Source organism: Lepisosteus platostomus, chromosome 22, assembly GCF_059453375.1.
Source record: "Lepisosteus platostomus isolate fLepPlt1 chromosome 22, fLepPlt1.hap1, whole genome shotgun sequence".
Taxonomy (NCBI): domain Eukaryota; kingdom Metazoa; phylum Chordata; class Actinopteri; order Semionotiformes; family Lepisosteidae; genus Lepisosteus; species Lepisosteus platostomus.
Window position 1 is genome coordinate 17,549,636 of NC_142632.1, and position 18,330 is coordinate 17,567,965.

Below are 18,330 nucleotides of genomic sequence, written 5' to 3' on the forward strand. Positions count from 1 at the left end.
ACACAAGAGCGCACTTCTGGACGCATATTGAATAACGCGAAGTAATCAGAAATAGAGTAGACTTTCATCAGTTTCAGTTTTCCCACGGCTTAGTACACAATCATACATCAGTTATAGTGAAGAAAACGTATTACTGAATATGTAATAGACATGGTCTGAAATACTGAAAACTAAATATTAGGTTTTAGAGGAAAAATAGTATAGAAAGTATTATAAACAGAATTATAAAGAAATTATTTCTACCACGTATTATTACTACGAAATGTCTGTAGAGGTTTCACAGTATTTTTGGAGTAGACACTGTATTGCTAGTAATTGTTTTAGTAAAACAGAATTAGTATATTCAGATAAGGTCAATGGAAATCTAACAGCAGCGCTAAGTAAAGCGTACTCAGTAGGAACATTATGAGCCAATCCTACAAAAAGCACTGTAGCTCCCATCGACTAATCAGCCTAAAAATATTCAATCTATTCATACCGTAAAACGAAACGCGAATTACTTTAAGAATTCGTCTCTCATGTAATTGCGGTTTATGATACACTCCCTGAATTAGAAAAAATGAAACACTCTTTAACAACTGAATTCCAGCCACTGAGTCGCAGAGTGATGATGTCATGCAGTCCGGCCATGTGTCTCTGGGAGACGTGAGGGGTAGCCGAGAGTTTGTTGGGGACTGTTCGCCCTCTTTCTGTGTTGCTGGTTTCAGTTGAAAACCAAACATGTCTTCGAGTTGTCGTAGACCCGAGCATATGGCACCGCCAGAGGTGGTAAGTGGCCTGTATTGTGCTTAGTTATTCCGGTGTTTTCATGAACACGGGCACCAGACGAGCAGTGCAGAAAGCAAGCAGGGCATTTAAGACCGAGGTGTGGTGCGCTTTCCATGTTGTACTGTGTTGAATCTTTATAAAGGCATGTTCAGAAGTTGGAGGCGGTCTTTCTACCTTTGCTTGTATTTATACTTCAGTGGTATAACGTTACGATGACTGTCGTTGTGTAGGGTGTTTAAGGTGCGCACGGGAACTTTTCTAGGTTTTAATGTGTATACATATTCGACGGAGCTGTGTTTAATTCTGTGTAGGCAGTTTTTACTGCTAATCTTGTTTACCATCTGATGTTGTTTTCTTACTTCGAGCAAATTCAGCCGTGAGTTAATGATCTTTTACTTATTCCATCTACTCCTGCACAAGATATGAATCCTCCCGATCCCACTGTTTACTCGCCAAGAAGGCCAAATAACGTCCGTGAACAGACACAGTAATATTAATATATTTAAAACAGCATCTGTCTGAAAGAACTGTATCCTGTCTAAATTGCCAAGAGGTTTGCTCGGATCGTTTTTTCTACGCTAGTTCACTGTATGCACTCTAGGAAAAGGAGCATTTGAGGTTTTTGAGAAAATCCGTTCTGACTAATGGTTATACATAGTCATAGACATAGACATCGTCAAAGTAATGCATCTCACTGCAATCAGAGGGCCACTTTAAGGTGCAGGTAATTTATTGGGGTCGAGCTGCCCTTCTCAAAGCAGGTGAGGAGGAATATTGCTGTCACACAGGGCTCTGAAGCCGGATCCAGTGCCATGTGCCAACTGCTTTTTTTCTTGAAACTGGCAGGGTCATGTGATACTTGCTAGAGTAATCCTGTGCTCTTTTCATTCTGCAGTTCTACAATGAAGAGGAGGCCAGGAAGTATTCACAGAAGTAAGAGTTTTCTCTTGTTGTCTGCAGATTGTACTGGAAATTCAAGTGTTGTTCACAGCATTTGACTTTATACCTGTGATCACTGCACTGGCTTGCTGTTAATCTGAGATTTTGAGTCAAAGGTCAATTCTGTGCCTCCTGTCACAGTTTGCTGATTTCTGATCTGTTAACTCTTGTTAGAAATGTGTTCTGTGCTTTCAGTTAAATCTTCTTAAACTGTTGCCTTGCATTTTCCACTGATACCCCTTCTACCTGTCTATTCTATCCCATTCTATTACACTGCCTCATTTCTTCAAAGTCTGCTTTCCTGATGTTGGTTGTTAATTCGGACTCCATCTGCAGAGTTTCACATATTCTTCCAAGCACACCTTGTTCTGATCAGTCAGTTCTGCATGCTTGCAGTGCCGTGCAGTTTGCTCCTGGGTTTAGAGAACATTAAGAACCCCCTTGCCTCTGTCTTCTGTGCACATAGCACCTGTTTCACTGTGGCCAGTTTCCCAGCAGCAGTTCAATACCTTCCGGCTCTCCGAGTCTGCCAGTCGATTCTCTTCATGTGACCCTGGCGGTGTGGTTGGGTTGCAGCTCCCGTATGATCGAGATCCAGACCCAGATGTCTGAGAGAGCCGTCGAGCTCCTGAACCTGCCCGAGGACCAGCCCTGCTACCTCCTGGATGTGGGGTAAGTGTCCGTCCCCGGGGTCCTGGCTGTTTTCAGGGTGACTGACCGATGCCTGTAACTGCATGTCAGTGGCCTTTAGCTTGGAGTGTCCATGGTCCTCCGTAGCCACAGGGGGTTCTGCTTTTCATACAAATTGAGTTTTATTGTTTAAAGTCATTTGTTTTCTTCATCAGCCTTTTCACGGGTCCTTAAATAAATCAAATCAATACTGATCCTGGTCATAGAATTGATTTAAGAACTCCTGCCCTCTGTCGCTCACAGTTCGTAAAATATCTTAGATTGAAGCCTTTTTTAAAAAGAGTAGTCTGTGCATTTTAGCAAATCTTTCATCAAGGCAGGCAGTTTTCTATACATTTTCCCTGTATGAGTCACTCCTGTTTTTATTTGGATCGGTTTTGGTTTTGTTCATCCTAGACTGAGTCTGACCCACTTCAGGTTTTCCAAGCTTCTGGCTGTTGTCCTTACTGTAGTGATGAAATGGAAAGATAGATCACGTAAAGCACTGTTTGTGGCGTTGGCTTGTGAAAGAACTTGTACTTGGTAAATCATGACATGGATCTTGCTGCTGCGGCGCTGGAGCCTGACGTGTTCCTCTGCTCGGTGGGTGCAGGTGTGGCTCGGGGCTCAGTGGGGACTACCTCTCCGAACAGGGACACTACTGGGTAGGAGTGGACATCAGCACGGCCATGCTGGGTAAGCCTGCAGCTTTCTTTTTCTCCACACCGCGGCCCAACTCACACCGACTCACACCGACTCACACCGACTCACACCGACTCACACCGACTCACACCGACACACACAGACACACCTTCAGATCTTAGTGATCATTGCAGTGCTCTTACTGCCTGCTCTGTAATCTGTGCTCCCATTTCTCATAAAGTTCACTGGAAGCCAACTGGGTGTGGAGCTCTATCTTGGATACCCCTGCCTGGTCTCTCACTTTCACTAGTTTAGTGCTGTGGTTTTTAAATACAATTCTGGCTGTTAGAGCCAGGTGAGATAAAATACTTCAAGCCTGCTTTCTCCGTCTCCTAACCCTGCCTTTGTGCTGTGAATTAAATTTGAAATTTCCTCTTGGTCTCTAGAATAGAGCTGCCTACCCGAGCACATCTTCCACAACTTCTCCTGAGTCTAGAGAGCTACAGCTTTGTAGGCTTTATAGGAAACTTAAACCCCTCAATGGACGAAGACCTGGTTAGACATCTTCCTCTCAGTCAGAGGTCCCCAGTCCTGGTCCTGGAGGGCTGATGTGTCTGCAGGTTTTCCAGGTCTCTTTTAAAGAACCAACACCCGAAGAAGGGAAAAAGTAGTAAATTGGTCCAGTTAAGCCCATAATGAGATGATCAGGTAGTTAGAAGCCCAGCTGGCCTGAAAACCTCCAGGACCAGGACTGGGGATCCCTAATCTAAATCTTTTAAACTGTTGTGTGTAACTGAGAGAGAGAGGTGTGCTGGTGGAAGAACTAACTGAGCCTCACTATTGTGTGTCCTGACATGGGCTCAGTTATCCATAGGGAGAAAGGACCAGAATCAAAAGACAATCAAAGTCCCCTGTTATCCAGTCTCCTCTGTGTGGTGGTTGTGCATGTGACTCAAAGCCCTCTCACGCTTCTGCTCTGCCTGTGCCAGATGTGGCCCTTGACCGGGAGGTGGAGGGAGACCTGCTCCTGGGAGACATGGGACAGGGCCTGCCCTTCAGGCCCGGTGCCTTCGACGGGTGCATCAGGTAGGCCCCGCTCCCCCGGTCTCACCCCGGCCGGAGCCAGACCCCGCGCACGGCTGACGTCTCGCTTGTCCTGTGTCTCTGCCAGCATCTCGGCCCTGCAGTGGCTGTGCAACGCGGACAAGAAGACGCACAGCCCCCCCAGGCGCCTGTACAGGTTCTTCAGCACGCTCTATGGCGCATTGGTAAGAATGGCCTGCATGCCGGGGGGCTTTAGTAGAGCCGAGTGTTAGCTGCGCTGCTTGGAGGCCTGGGACTGCAACCTCTTTTATTCCCCTTGCTTTTGGGATCATCGGATGTCCTCGTATCGGTGCAGGATGGGCGTCCTTGAGCACAGTGAGGGTGGGGTGTAGACTGGAGCTGCAGTAGGGGACAGGGTGCCGCTGTCTCTGGAAGCCCTGTGCTCCCGCGCAGGGGTCACTGTTGTTGCCAGCTCTGCCTGTCTTCACATCCACCCCTTAATCCTCTAGCCTGGCACCTTATATTTTGGATAAAGACAGGGATCTCTAGGCTGCACACTTTCTCATCCACATCCCCCACATTGAAGACCTCAGTTTTCTCCGTCTGTATCTTCTTCCTGCAGCGTGTCAGTGAGTATCTGTCACTTGTGTGTGTCTGTGTTTAGGCCCGGGGCTCTCGTGCTGTGTTCCAGATTTACCCCGAGAACTCGGAACAGGTGAGGAAAGGGGTCTTGCCGTCGGTGCTTTAGAGCTAAGGTTTCATTTGATCTACCTCTGCTTTTGCATTTTTCTAAATATTTGCGTTATTTTTGAAAACTCAGATGTATTTTAAGATGGTTTTGTACATGAATTGCAATCTGTCTTTCAAGCCAGCTGTTACCCTCTAGTCGGTCACTGTTCTCATCCAGATAACCAAAAGATTACTACGTACACCCCCTGACCTGTTTATTTTATTGTGTGATAGCAGGATGGCAACACTCAATTATGCAGCCTATGTGCATTGTAATACACATGTATCCAAAACACACACCTGACCTTTGTGTGTGTTGGAAGGAAGGAGCTATTCCCCATTGCTCCTGTAGCACTCTGTATCTGGTCCTTCACAAACCTTGCAACGAAAAGAAAGAGGGAACTGATGAAAACAAGAAGAAGCCATTCAGACCATTGTACACCTTCAGTTGTGAACAGCTAATGAAGTTAGAGTATCAGAAAAGCCTGAGGGCTTTGCAGAGCTGTCTCTCTAACAGGTGTCGCACCTCTCCTGATCGCAGCTGGAGCTGATCACGTCCCAGGCCATGAAGGCTGGCTTCACTGGGGGCATGGTGGTGGATTACCCTAATAGCACCAAGGCTAAGAAGTGAGTAGTGTGCTTTCCCCTCCTGCAGGCGGAAGAACTAGATTTGTGTGTTTTTTCCATATAACCTTGAAACGGTTATGGGGCCTTAATGGGTCGTAGTGAATATCAGTTGTCCCCAGGACCCTTCCGGTGGTGCTGCAGTCTTCCTGGCTGTGTTATAATGGATAGTTGGGATATTATGATTTACACTTGCTATCACTAAGCCACTCACTGCTCCCTCTCAGCACTGGGTTCCTGGGTTCAATTCCAGACCTGGGGTGCTGTCTGTGTGGAGTCTGTATGTTCTCCCTGTGTTTGTGTTGGTTTCCTCCCAAAGTCCAGAGACATACTGGCAGGTTGATGTGATGGACTGGCTTCCCATCCAGGGTGTGCCGTGCCTTGTGCCCAGTGCTTGCTGGGATAGGCTTCGGCTCCCACATAACCCTGAACCGGCCGAGGCGTTTAGCAAATGGGTGGATGGATCACTCAGCGCTTAAAGCTGATGCGATTGCTTAATGTGAAAAAGTAAAAAAAAAATGTCTTCAATGAGTAGAAGACTCTTACAAGTTCTCTTTCTTTCTCTCAGGTTTTTCCTCTGCCTGTTTGCTGGGGTCTCTGGAGTCTTGCCGAAGGTACTGATCCGAGAGCAGCATTGTTTAATTGGACGGGATAGCTTGGCGTAAGGCCCTGAAAGAGAAAATACGTCCGAGCCTCAGAAGTTTTTGAGTGACTTAAAGGGGCTGGATTGTATGGGTGTTTCTGCCCGACTGAAAGCCTGTCTGTGTGCACTTGTCTTTCAGGGCCTGGGCACAGAGACTGTGGACAGGGGGGTCTCTAATCAAGCAGTATTCACTGGACAGAGGTGAGACATCCACACCATTAACCTACTGTGTGAGCTGCTCTTGTCGGACACCCCACACCAGGGTCCACAAGCTGGTGGGAAAGCACAGTTACATCCGATACAATGCTTGTTTAATTAGTGGTTTCGATATTACTTTAAGGGAAGTTTTGTTAACATTATGCAGTGCGTGACTTAGGGCTTATCTGGAGGAAGCAGTGGCAGCTCCTAGGGGCTGTGTAGGGTAGAGCAGCCGGACCCGGCCCTAGGTGACATTCTGTCACACAGCGGATTGCAGGACCAGGAATCAGCTCCCTAGCCCGGCTGCAGAAGCAGCTGTGCCGCTGGGAAGGCTGGGAGTCTTCACCCGGGGCCAAAGCTTCCCTCTTCCTGGCAAAAGAGCCATCCCAGTGACGCAGCGGACCTGACAGTGCCGCAGCCACGTCCGGGAGGGAAGCCATGCTCCTGCAGGCCGTGCTGCTGAGCTTTGCAAAGCGCCAGGCAGAGACTAGATCTGCAGGTGTCGTGTCGGAGCAAGAAAGGCTGTAAACATGTCAGAGTGTCTTCGCACAGAAGGGCTCCTCGTCTCTTCGCTGTTCCAAATTTCTTTCACACTTACAGGCCTCGGCATTGGTCACTGTGCTGAGTCACTCTCTGCCTTCTGTTACTGTATTTGGGAGAGGCGCTTTCTTGAGTATTAATGCAGCTTTCCAATACCAAGCATTAGGGTTAGGAAGGTCTCTTGTGTGGCGCCAGCGGTGTGAATCCGGCTGGTAGTGCCGAGGTGCAGGGGGGAGGGTGTCTGGTCTGTGGCCCCGCAGCAGAACAGGCCTGGCCTCCCCTGCTCTGCAGGGGCCGAGGGACCGAGAGGAACAGGGAGAGGGCCTTCGTCCTGCTGGGCTGGAGAGGCCACCCTGCAGGTTTTCCTCCCTCTTACAGGCTCCTGTCGTGCTCACAGGCGGGGGCTCAGTTGTTCTAATACGCATGTCGCCTTTCTGATATGCTTGTTTGTGTATCTGTGCTTTAAAGAGGACTTCATCGCAGCGTTCCGGAGATGTGGTGTCGGTAGAGAGAGTGGGGTCTGCCCAACTGCACGTTACACCTTTTCTCCTCCTCTCAGGTCCCGTTTCAAGCAGATGAAGGGGAAATCGGTGAAGAAAAGCAAGGACTGGATCCTGGAGAAGAAGGAGAGGCGGAGACGACAGGGCAGGTGAGACGATGTGACTGCTCCATGCCTGGGGAGAGAACAGAGTCTGCAGTTACTGCAGGGGGCCACTAGGCGGCACTCTCGGAGTGTCTTTCAGAGCCTTTTAATGGCCACGAACGAAAATCAGCTGAGAACTGTCAAATAAATAGTGCATGGTTGGGTAATTTTTTTTTTACTTAAGATTAAAGTTTTAGATGGCTTTTTCTTTGCAAAGCATTGCCTTGGGACCTGTAACATTCCACTGCAGAAGACAATGGGCAACACATTGAGAAGCTTGTGCTCTAAAGCTTTTAGTAGAGTTAAAAGCCTCACTTTGCCCGCTGCCCAGCAGGGCTTCAGACTCTCTTCCTGCGTGCCCACAGTCGGCACAGCTGGGGTGTGCTCTAGAGGTCACTCCCTGCTGCTGGGCAAAGTGACCACTGCCCCCCCTCTTCATGGGGCTTGGAAAGAGCGCTTGTGTGGCAACAGGCAGGGGGCGACCTTCCCTGCGCTGCGCGTGTGGCCACAGTGCTGGAGGGCAGGGCTCTGGCCAAGTGGACAGTCCTCTACAGGAAGAGCCCCCTGCTTGAGCAGCGGTGGCGAAGTGTGGTGATGTGTCAGGCATTCCTGACGTGGCCTGCTCAGCTCTGTGCGCCTGTGACTGCTGCCTCTTTCCTCTTTCAGAGAGGTCCGTGCCGATACCAAGTACACCGGGCGACAGAGGAAACCCCGGTTTTAATCAGCGAGTGGGGCGTGACCATGTCCTCTGTGGCGTGAACTTTATGAACTGGGTTTGCTGTGCCACAGAAGAGGGGAGAACAGGTTGGAAAGGTGTTCCCGGCCTTGCGTTTTGGAGGAGAAACTTCCCCGAATGGGAATTATGAACTGCTCAACCCTTATATCTGCAGCTCAAGCAGAGAGCTCTCCAGCGCCTTCCTGTATAATCGTTCTTACTACAGTTTGCTTTTTTTTCTGGAAATCTACAAGTGCTTTTTTCCCCCAGTGTCATGAAGGCAATATTGGGTGATTTGCGAAATATTCCTCATGACCCATGAATAATATCTGATTAAACTCTTTATTTTACCGTGCCCATCTCCTTAGGAAAATTTCATCAGGATCTCTTCTTGATGCAGCACGCTGGTTGATCACTGTTCTGTGCGTGACTGGTCTTTGCTTCACTCAGTGCACACATCCATGCTTCCAGGCTGAAGGGTACAAGGATGGCGAAGCCCGCGTGATGTGCTCTGGTGATCTGGGCTCGGTTCGGATCCAGGCCCGCTGTGCTCTGGTGATCTGGGCTCGGTTCGGATCCAGGCCCTCTGTGCTCTGCAGAGACTTGTGCACCATGCTCTCGTACAGCGCGGTGGAGAGAATGTCATGCCCGACAGTGGTGTGCTCCAGGTCTCTTTGGCAGACCCTGAAGCTGGATGATAGAGCGCACAGCTAGGAAATAAACACAAAGACTAGCAGCATTATTGATCTAGGAGGACCTAGGCTAGGAGTCCACCTGTGTCACGATGATAAATACTTTATAGCCCTCTGGAGCTGTCCTGTTTACTTTTTGTCTGTGGAGAGCAAGTGATTCTTGCACAGCAGAGATAGACGACTCCAGTCTTCAAGCTCTGTGGAGTCTTTTTCATTTCACCTCTGATCTTAGTTGCTTCATTGAGCTCATCATTGGGCTAGGTACTCATGTTCCGTGTTTTGAGCAGTTGGTAGTTATATAAAGTCCCTATAAAAGCTGCAGACCTTCATGATGAGCTCACTTTTCCTGTGAGTGATTTAATTTGACTCCACAGCTGGGTGTGTATAGCAGTGCTACTCAAGTGTGGACCTGAAGAGCCACAACCTGTTTGAAATTCTCAGCACACGAGGACTGGCAGACAGTGCTGAGCAAGACCATTGCAGTAACTGATTCGATCAGTGGAGAATGAGGCTCCAAGTCTAGGAACAACGGTCACTATTGCACTAATATCACTAATATGATTTATTTTCCTACAAGAAGCATTTTAAGTAAAACTGACAAGCAGGAATGGGTGCCTTTTCTGTTTTGGAAGTTTCAAGGATCATGAGAAATCGGGGGACAGTTGTGCATTGGTTAGCATCCCTGCTCTCAGTGCTATGGCCTTGTTTTTGATTCCTGGGGTGCCAGCTGCCTGAGCTTGCTACAAACATTTGCTAAATGTGAAAGGGTTACTGAGCTCTATAACACAACTTTTAAATATAAAACTAACCCCTACGTTTCCTTATATCAATCATTATTCTGTTATTTGTTTTCCTTGTTAGTGCACTTTTTTAGTCATTTAAAAATATAGTGATGTGAAAAAGAAAATAAACCCCTTTTTAAAGGTTCTATAGTTTTAGATCTTAAGACATATCATAAGACATTCCTTACAATAGATAAATCTAACCTCATGTGATAGAAACACAGAGATTTTAACTCTTTCTGTCCCCTGCTCCCGCCTCTCACTCCTCCTCCCTCTCAACCTTTGTTCTCCCGCTACTTTACCTTTGCCTACTGCCCTGTCTCTCTCACACCTGAAGAAGGCTCCACGGCCGAAACGTTGTGTTCTCTTTCTTCTTTTTTTCAGCATGGAATAAACCTATTACTTGAGATTTTAATATGTCAGTATCAGCCACAATTCAGTAGCTTTGTGTGACACAGCAAGTGCACCCTGTGACGCCCTTACGTGTGGAAACCCCTTTAGCAGCAAAAACTTGAAGTACACGTTTCCTGTAAGAGTTTAGCAGTCTCTTACATTACCTGGGAGGAATTCTGGCGCAGCAGGGCTGGGGCCCTGGGTTCAAACCTGGACCCGTCAGTACCGCCGAGGGCCCACAGAGGTCGCCCTGGTCCCGGTGAAGCAGCGCTGTAAACATGCGTGAACTCCGCAGAGCGCAGCAGGGCGTTATCATGGGCAGCCTGTGCGGAAACAGCGGACTATTGCACTTCGAAGAGTGGCGGTACCGTGGTTGGTCTGAGGACTGAAAAAGAGTGATGACGACTTGGTGTGGTGGGGGAGGGTAAATGAATTAAAGATCCTTCTGTAGTTGCGATCACCTGATGAACTTCTGGGTGGCGTCTTCGGGGTTAAACGGGTATGACCCCGTCTCACCTTTGGATGCGCGCTCTCTCCCTCTGAGCAAAGACACGCGTCCCCCCCTCCTCTCCAGCCGTGCCACGCGCGTTCCCGCCTCCCTAACCCCCCCGCTCCAGTGCGCGCTCCCGCCCGCCCCTCACCAACGCTTTCCGTGGAAGGGAAAAAGAGGAGAGGAGAGTGAGCGAGTGGCGACACGGAGAGCATCTTCTGGAGGAGAGAAACTAGTTCAACAACTACAGCATACACCATGAAGGACCGCACACAAGAGCTGAGGAGTGTAAGTCCCGTTCGTTCGGTTTCGGGGAGCTGAGGGGGGTCGGAGCGGAGCAAGCGGTGGTTTGCTGCTGTCGCTCAGGGGGTCAGTCAGCGTGTGAGATCTCACCGCCGAGTGGTGCACATACCTGGGGCTTCACTGGGAAATGGGGATACTTCTCACGGCTCCCACTTCCATAAAATGACAGGATCGTGCGTGTCTTTGTGTCAGCTGAGTGTTTTGTCAAACACGGCGCGTCGCCCTGCTCCTCTGCAGGGCTGGAGTGAAAGTGTCTGGGGGTGTCCGTTCAGCAGCTGTTACCCGCTTTCAGGATAAAATAATGGATTTTTTCCTGAAGGGTTAACGGTGAAAACGGCGAGATACTGTCATTCTTGGGTAAAACGTCAGTGCAGATTCTAAGCGCAATGTTCAAGTTTTTTTTTTTAAGCTGGTGTCAGAAACGCTGTCATTTCCGCGCTGAAGTATATTTTGTAAAAAATAAATCTAAAAAATCACGTTCTCGGCACGTTTGATTCGGGCGCATCATTTGTGATGCCGAGAGGGTGACAACCTGCACGAGTACTGAGAGGATGAGGAAAAGAGTCCGGTTTCCTGAATATGGGTGCGTCTCTTGTGCGAGGAGGGGCTGGATTTAGGCGTTGCCTGAGTTCGGATGTGACCAGCGTTCATTTCGCCCCCAGCTGGGCGCCGGGTCCAGCTGGGACTGTCTGTTGTGGTAGAAGGTGCGATATGTGAACTTTGAGTCTTGCGTCGACACCACTAACTGTAACATATTTGCTTCTCTGGGGAGTGGGCTTACAAGGGGCACAACGCGCGTCCGTAGTGGTGCTCGAGTCAGGCTGACTCACTTCAGGCTGGAGAATGCCGTGTTACATCGCCAGGAAACTTCTTGACCCTGACAGATCGCTTGGGCTGTCGTGGCTTAATGAGGCGAATCGCGTTATGAGGGAGAACAAGTACTGGCCCCGTCAGTGTCTGCTACTTCGGCTCGCAGGCTCAAAACAACGTTGTGGGTGACCTGACCTCCCAGGACACCTGTCTGCGCCAGCTGTCTCACCTGGGCAGCGCTGTTGCGTGACTGGGTGCTAGCTACACCTGGGGCCGAGAGACGGAGGTGCAGCCATGGGCTCCTTCCCCCGGCCTCGCCTCGCCTCTCGGGCGTGAAACAGCGCAATGAAGTCACTGTTCAGAACGCAGCAGCAGAAATCCCGAATTGCTCATGCTATATTTATTAACCCCTTCCCCTCTTTAGAATTGTTCAGCTCATCGCTGACCTGAACTCTGTACTGCGACTCAGAAATTCATAAGGTGTATTGCTGCAGATAAATGTATCATATCAGACAGCCCTTCACTTACATAACAGAGCGTTGCTGCTCAATAATTCTTAATATCTCCAAAGAAAACAGTAATTGCATTGGTCATTGCAGAATGTCAGAAAAGCTGGGACTAAATTCTAGCCTTATGAAGAATTTAGTCTTTGTCAGAATGGTAAATTAAATTGTATGCTGTACGGTGTTTCCTGGAAAAGGTGTAGGTGTTGTCTTTTTTAGTGAACTTTTGAGTTTTGTGAGAAATGAAAGGCCTTGGCAATTTTAGAGTTTATTTGTTGAAAGTAACAAATGTATCCTGCATTGTTATAGTAGTGAGTTCTTAGAGCCTTGTCAGCGAAGGTCAAGCTGAATCCTGAGAGATGACCTTGTCGATCACATCTTACAAATCAGATGGGAGAATCTGGCAGCTATTGTCTGCTACTGTTCTTCTTCTTTAAATCTTAGAACATGAAACGGTTCCCAATGAGAGGCCATTTGACCCGTCTGGCCTGTCTGCTAGCTGAGGATCTCATCATTCTTGAAGGAAGCCAGGGTATCGTCTTCAACCACTTCTCCTGCCACCATAAGCCAGCCATCAAACTGTAGGCTTGGGACTGGCAGTGGAACAGATCTGTTCCAGTGATGGTTCACGTGAAGTTGAGAATGTTAGCGTGGAAGGGCTGTGGAGCTCGAACCCGCGTGCTTCGGCTGTGCTTTTACTGTGCTCCACGCCAGGTGAGAGGCCCGGAGTCATACAGGCAGTGAAACAGAAGGTGATCAAGTGTGCCGAGTGAACAGTGGTGCTGCTGAGAGCCCCAGTCGGAGACACAGGGGCTGATGGGTGTTGTTGTGTTGGTGTGAGCTCCTCAGGATTGTGTAGGTGACTGGTCTGGGGGATCAGAGATCACCTGCATATCCTTGGGCTACAGAGGGCATTGTGGCGTACAGTACGTGGAGTCTGGGCCTGTTAGGACTGAAAGCCTTGATCCATCACGCTGTGTTTTGTATTCAGCTTGCTGGAGCTACAGGGAAATATTGTAAGACTCTTGTTGCCTAGCAGTTTGACCCCTTTCTGGCCTCGTCACTGGGCTCTCATTGTTTTATTGGCCATATAAGATTTCTTGTATTAGTAATTTGTTTTTTCGCATACCCCAGCTTGCTCTCCATGAGACACACAGGCACACAGACGGGGAGAGAGAAGCTGGGGGTCAGAGAGCAGGGTCAGCCATTTATGCGGCTCCCCTGAAGCAGTTGGGGTTAAGGGTCTTGCTCAGGGACCCAACAGAGTGGCCGCAGGATATGAACCGGTAACCTTCCAGCCACAGGCGCAGATCCTTTTGTACAGAACACATGGCACAGGAATGAACAACACCCAGCACAGTCTATTCCTCTGTGTTCTGTACTGATTTTTAGGAATTTGTGAAAATAGAAAATTTGTGTCCCTGATCATGACATAAAGCTGGACTTTGGAAATGCCTGGAATACTGATTGCTCAGTTCCTCTGCAGTATTGCAGCTTCTACAGTATAGCTATTAATATGCAGCATTAAAAAAACATAAAAAACTCATACTGTACATGATATGCTTTTAATCAGTGTTGAGCCCTTATTCCTCTTGTACCCTGCACAACGAAGACATCCCTGCATCCATCCATTTTCTATGCCTCATCCAGTTCAGGATTGAGGGGGAGCCGGAATCTGTCCTGGCTAATAAAAGGTGCAGGACAGGAGACTCCCTGGACGAGCCGCTAGTCTATCAGAGGACACACACACTCGCACCAGGGCCGATATCCCAGAAGTCAGGTAACCTACCAGCAGGTCTCTGCAAGGTGGGAGGAAGCCCATGTGAGCACAGGGAGATCACACACGCTCCACGCAGATACACTGAAGGTAGAATTGCGCTAATTCCTGGAACCTAATCTATTCAGTGTGGTGCGGTTTTGTAACAAAATCCAAAAAGAAAAGCTTTACTTGCAAGCCCGGCGTAAAGCTAGTGTGTTGCACTTGCGTGCTGAACCATGGCAAAGCCTCTACAGGGAACTGCTTGACTCAGACCCTGTAGCTCCTTGATCTGCAGAATTAGCTCCTGTTTTCTTCAAGCAAGGTTAACATGTTCTACACCATCGATTGATCTAGCCAGGCCTCTCATCTGGCTTCTGATTGGCCAGCCTGGCGGCGGTTTCAGAAGGGGACAGCTCTCCTCACGGGGCTGGGGGGCAGGACAACCCGGGACCCACCAGCGGGATGAGACAGGCAGCGGTGTACTGTACCGGGGGCTGCAGGTCCTGTAGTGATTAGAGTGTCCCAGCCTGGGGTTCTGCTGTTGGCTTTTGTGAAAATCTCTGGAGGCGCACGGACTCTCCAAGGCTGTAGCGTGGCTGGGCATCCCGACTAAGGAGAGGAAAACCTCCGGAGGCCCGGCGGGGGTCAGGGCACTGGGCCGCTTGTCCGGGGAGAGGCCGGCTGCAGAGAGCAAGAGAGAGTGAGGAGCAGGATGGAGACGCAGAGAGAGGGGTGAGAGTGCAAGGCGGGCCGTGAGCCGTCTAGGGTGTCCAGTGCCCCCTCTGTTGGCCTGCCTGCCTGCCTGGGCTCCGTGCTTGTCGGCTCTGCCTGCCAGTGGCTCAACAGCATCAGCTCAGCATGCTGGGAATGTCTAAAGCGGGCTCAAGGTGGCTGCTGTGCTCGTACTGATAGCGCCCCGGGTGTGTCTTGCTTCCCTTCTGTGAAGAAAGGGGTTTTGCCCTGCATGGACATTCCACTGGTGTCTCTGGGTTGCACAGGGAATTGCACACAAAGGCGATATTATATTAGGGGGAGAATAAGGCTCCACCTATTACATGCACAGAAGCAGTCAGATAAAGAAGAATCCTTAATCTGCATATTCTCTAGCAAATCACTCCGCAGAGTGATTGAGAATATTTTTTTGTGTAACGGGCAGGGTGGCTCTCAGTGGACGAATTTAATTTGTCCGTCAGCCTAACAGGAAAGAGAAGCCGCAGAGCTGCTCCTTACAAATTGAGCTGTTAACAGCCCAGTCGAAAGAGGTCAAACCGTCAGCGAGCGCTAGCACAGCACTCAGGGCTAAATATGCAGCTCAATTATCTCTCTTGGTTTTGGGAAATCTATTTTTCTGAGGAGCAGAGCCACTGTAGGAAATGACAGGCGCCTGGTGATTGTGCCACCCATGCAGCTTGCCGCTGGTGAGTGGGCACGCGTGCAGCACGCTCAGAGCCCATCCACTTATGTGGTTTTCTGATGTTCAGGCAGGTCCTTTCCTTCCTACGTCCCACGCCTGCCAACAAACCGCATGACAGGCGCATCCAGTTTCTGTTCTGGGGAAAAAGGCATCGTGTGTGCCATGGACTGGGGTTTTACATAATCCCACACGGACCTGTGAGGGAGCTGTCAGGCCATCGGCTGCAGTGCAGGGTCCGTGTCCGTGGGCTGGGACAGGCTTGGCTTCCGTGCTGGCTGAGATGGAGCAGTCCCTTGCTTTTCTGGTGCTTTTCATGGGTTACAAGCATTTAAATCCAGCAGCAGGCCAGCGGACCCCTGCTCAGCTCTGTCGGTCCTGAAAGCCAGCCTCCGCCTGGGGCCACCCCACCGGACAAGAGAGGGCGCAGCTGTTCCCGAAGAAGGGGCCAGAGATGTTGTGAGGCTGCGGCGCAGATCAGCTGGCTCGGTCCCTTGCGCGCGACAGCACCCAGGGAGCTGCACGTGGCGTGAGGCGCGTGTCTGGATTCGCTTTTGTCAAGGTTCCGAGAGCCACGTCTCGCCCCAGGGAGAAAGAGCAGATCGCGGATTCAGGATCCGTAGCCCACTGAGGGCAGTGTCAATACATGAAATATAGCCATGCATTATTTATCCTCTCTGGCGCGTTCAGTCAGGTTCAGCTGTTTTTGTGTTGTTCTGTTTTTCGCCTGTGCCTAAGGAAACAAGATAGTTAATTGAAAGTTTCTTGGCTCTGAAAGCTAGACGAATTGTATATAGCCATGCACAGTTCATGGGAACAGGAATCAAAGTGGGGCTTTGGGTTCTGAGAGCACAGTGCAGTCAGTGTGCATTTGGAGGCCTTGATGTTTTTCCTGGGTTCATGGGCTTAGATCTTAAAGGTTTCTCACTACATTAGTAGTGTGCGGTTTTCTTGTAATAAAGTACTGTACAGTCTTTCACTGCCACTCTTACCCCCGGCATCCCTCGGGGATGTGTTATGGGACCTGCCCTCTTCAATATCTGCATGCTACTTCTAGGTCACATAATTAGTCATCTTGGCATTTGTTTTCTCTGCAATGGTGATGACTCACTAATCTATCAGCATACTCAGCCTTGTGTTTCTTTGACATTTTCCGAGTTTGATATATGTTATCAGACGTACAAATCTGGGCATACCGCAATCTTCTGCTAATAAAGTGCAGCAAAACAAAGTCATATTGGACTCAATGTATTAATTCAGTACAGCTGGAGATGCCAGATTGTTATAGGTGACTGTGAGATCGGGTTAAGGCGGCTGGGTTTGACTGTACATTCTCCTTTGAGTCTCATGTTAAATGAATGTGCAGAGTGACAATTTGCACACCTTATTTGTTTGATCTATGGCTTGAGCATTGCAATGCTCTGCTTGCTGGTGTTTCCACAGAGCTTCTGCAGAGGATGCAGTGTATTCAGAGTAGTGGTGCACTGAGTCTAACAAGGTCAAGAAAGCATAATCATATGCAACTTTAGCTTTGGCATGTCTTCAATGGTCACCAGTTAAGTTGCAGATCAATTACCAGAGCTTGCTCCTGGGTTTCAAGGTTTTAAAACGGTCTGGTCTTGCGTCTGTCGATAACTTGCTTTGTCATGATGTGCCAGAACGTGACAGAACTTGTGCTCTGTCAAGGAGAGAGCTTTACAGGGGGAGACTGGAACACTCCTCCCAGGGCTGTTAAGGACACAGTCATAGTTGATGCTTATAGAACATCTAAATACTTATTTTTATATTTAAATGTAACCTGTTATTTATAATATTTCTGTTTTGTTTTATGGCTTTATCTCTTGTTCTTTTTGTGTATTACGTGAAACGCCTTGGGATTTCTTTAATGAGATGTGTTAATATAGAATAACTACTATTGGTAGATGGTAAATAAGGTGTGCTTGAAATGTGTGTGTTTGTGGAGACTGACGAGTCGTACCTTTCCATCCCTTCCTGCTTGTCCTGCTGGCGCGGCGCGCTGGGGCCAATTGAATCCAAAAGGAGCTGTAGACCAGGCTGTATAAGCCCAGAGTGGGCTTTAACACCCCTGCTCTTAGGGATCTGTGATGACCAGCATTGTGCCGGCTTGCATGTTAATGAACTGAGCTCTTGCTTGTGCTATTGTGAATTTTAGTGAGCAGTTTGCTGATTTTACAGCAGGAGTCTCAAAGCGACTTTCAGGAGGGGTCACGGTGTTGCCCTTTGTGATTAATTGGACAATTTCAACACGTTCCTCTAGGCCCCGCAAATGGCTCGTGTGTAAAAGCACTTTGCAATCAAGCAGCCCTTCTCTAAATCAACTGCACACGACATCGAGGAAATATTAAATGTGCCCATTTGAACTGGTAATTAGATCGGTTAAGTTAATTGAAAGATCAGGTTGGAACGAAGACCAGAACATTACCCCGTGTCCCCCCCAGGAAATGAGATTGCAGCCTCTGGCTGGTGGATAGTTTCCAGTGGCTTCCTGAAGTGAGGCCGCTGTCTCCAGTGTGTGGGCTGAGGTGGGCGGAGTGCCTGGGGGCCGTTCGTCCTGCAGACCCCTGACAGGGACTGGCTGTGCAGGGAGGGGGTTTCTGCGAAGCGGGGGGGTACTTGGGCACTCCATTGACGGCTTTAATACAGAGCTCCTACCCTTTCTCACAGAAATCATGTGCATCGCTGTGCACAGAATCAGCTCAGGATTTATCAGGCTTGCACACTGGTGCCTTGTTGCCAGATCTGTCTGCAGGTGAAAATTGAAATCTAAAAATGTTCTTGCTCACCCATACATAGAAAATCACATCTGGGGACATGTGGGTACTTAATGTGTAGTTTTAAGAAGTTATCTTTGAGAGAAGTGTCAGATGCAGAAATGGAGTAATCAATGTAATCAATACAAGAAATCCTGCTGTTTTTTTTCATCTATCTGGGGCAAATCGAGATTGTGAACTTACGGTTATTTGATAAATGGAAAATATGAGAATTATCTTTTACATTGTTTTTTACTCTTAG

The 18,330-nt window shown here is 48.8% G+C and overlaps 2 protein-coding genes across 3 annotated transcripts in view; both read left to right on the forward strand.

The window, feature by feature from the left end:
* Window positions 1–142: 142 nt before the first annotated feature.
* bud23 (BUD23 rRNA methyltransferase and ribosome maturation factor) lies at window positions 143–8,509 on the forward strand. Its single transcript, XM_088615841.1, has 12 exons — window positions 143–768; window positions 1,664–1,701; window positions 2,284–2,379; window positions 2,990–3,072; window positions 4,008–4,104; window positions 4,190–4,286; window positions 4,727–4,777; window positions 5,333–5,418; window positions 5,984–6,029; window positions 6,198–6,259; window positions 7,356–7,445; window positions 8,106–8,509. Exons 1-12 carry the CDS (start codon window positions 721–723, stop codon window positions 8,158–8,160), a joined length of 849 nt encoding a protein of 282 aa, XP_088471967.1. The 5' UTR covers window positions 143–720; the 3' UTR covers window positions 8,161–8,509.
* Window positions 8,510–8,660: 151 nt separating this feature from the next.
* The window catches only part of stx1a (syntaxin 1A (brain)), a 104,918-nt gene continuing 95,248 nt past the window's right edge, over window positions 8,661–18,330 (forward strand). For both annotated transcript variants that reach the window (XM_088615840.1, XM_088615839.1), the window contains exons 1-2: window positions 8,661–9,869; window positions 10,052–10,799. In XM_088615840.1, the coding sequence (XP_088471966.1) occupies window positions 10,770–10,799 (30 nt within the window). In that variant the 5' untranslated portion in view covers window positions 8,661–9,869; window positions 10,052–10,769. The remainder of the gene's footprint in view (window positions 9,870–10,051; window positions 10,800–18,330) is intronic.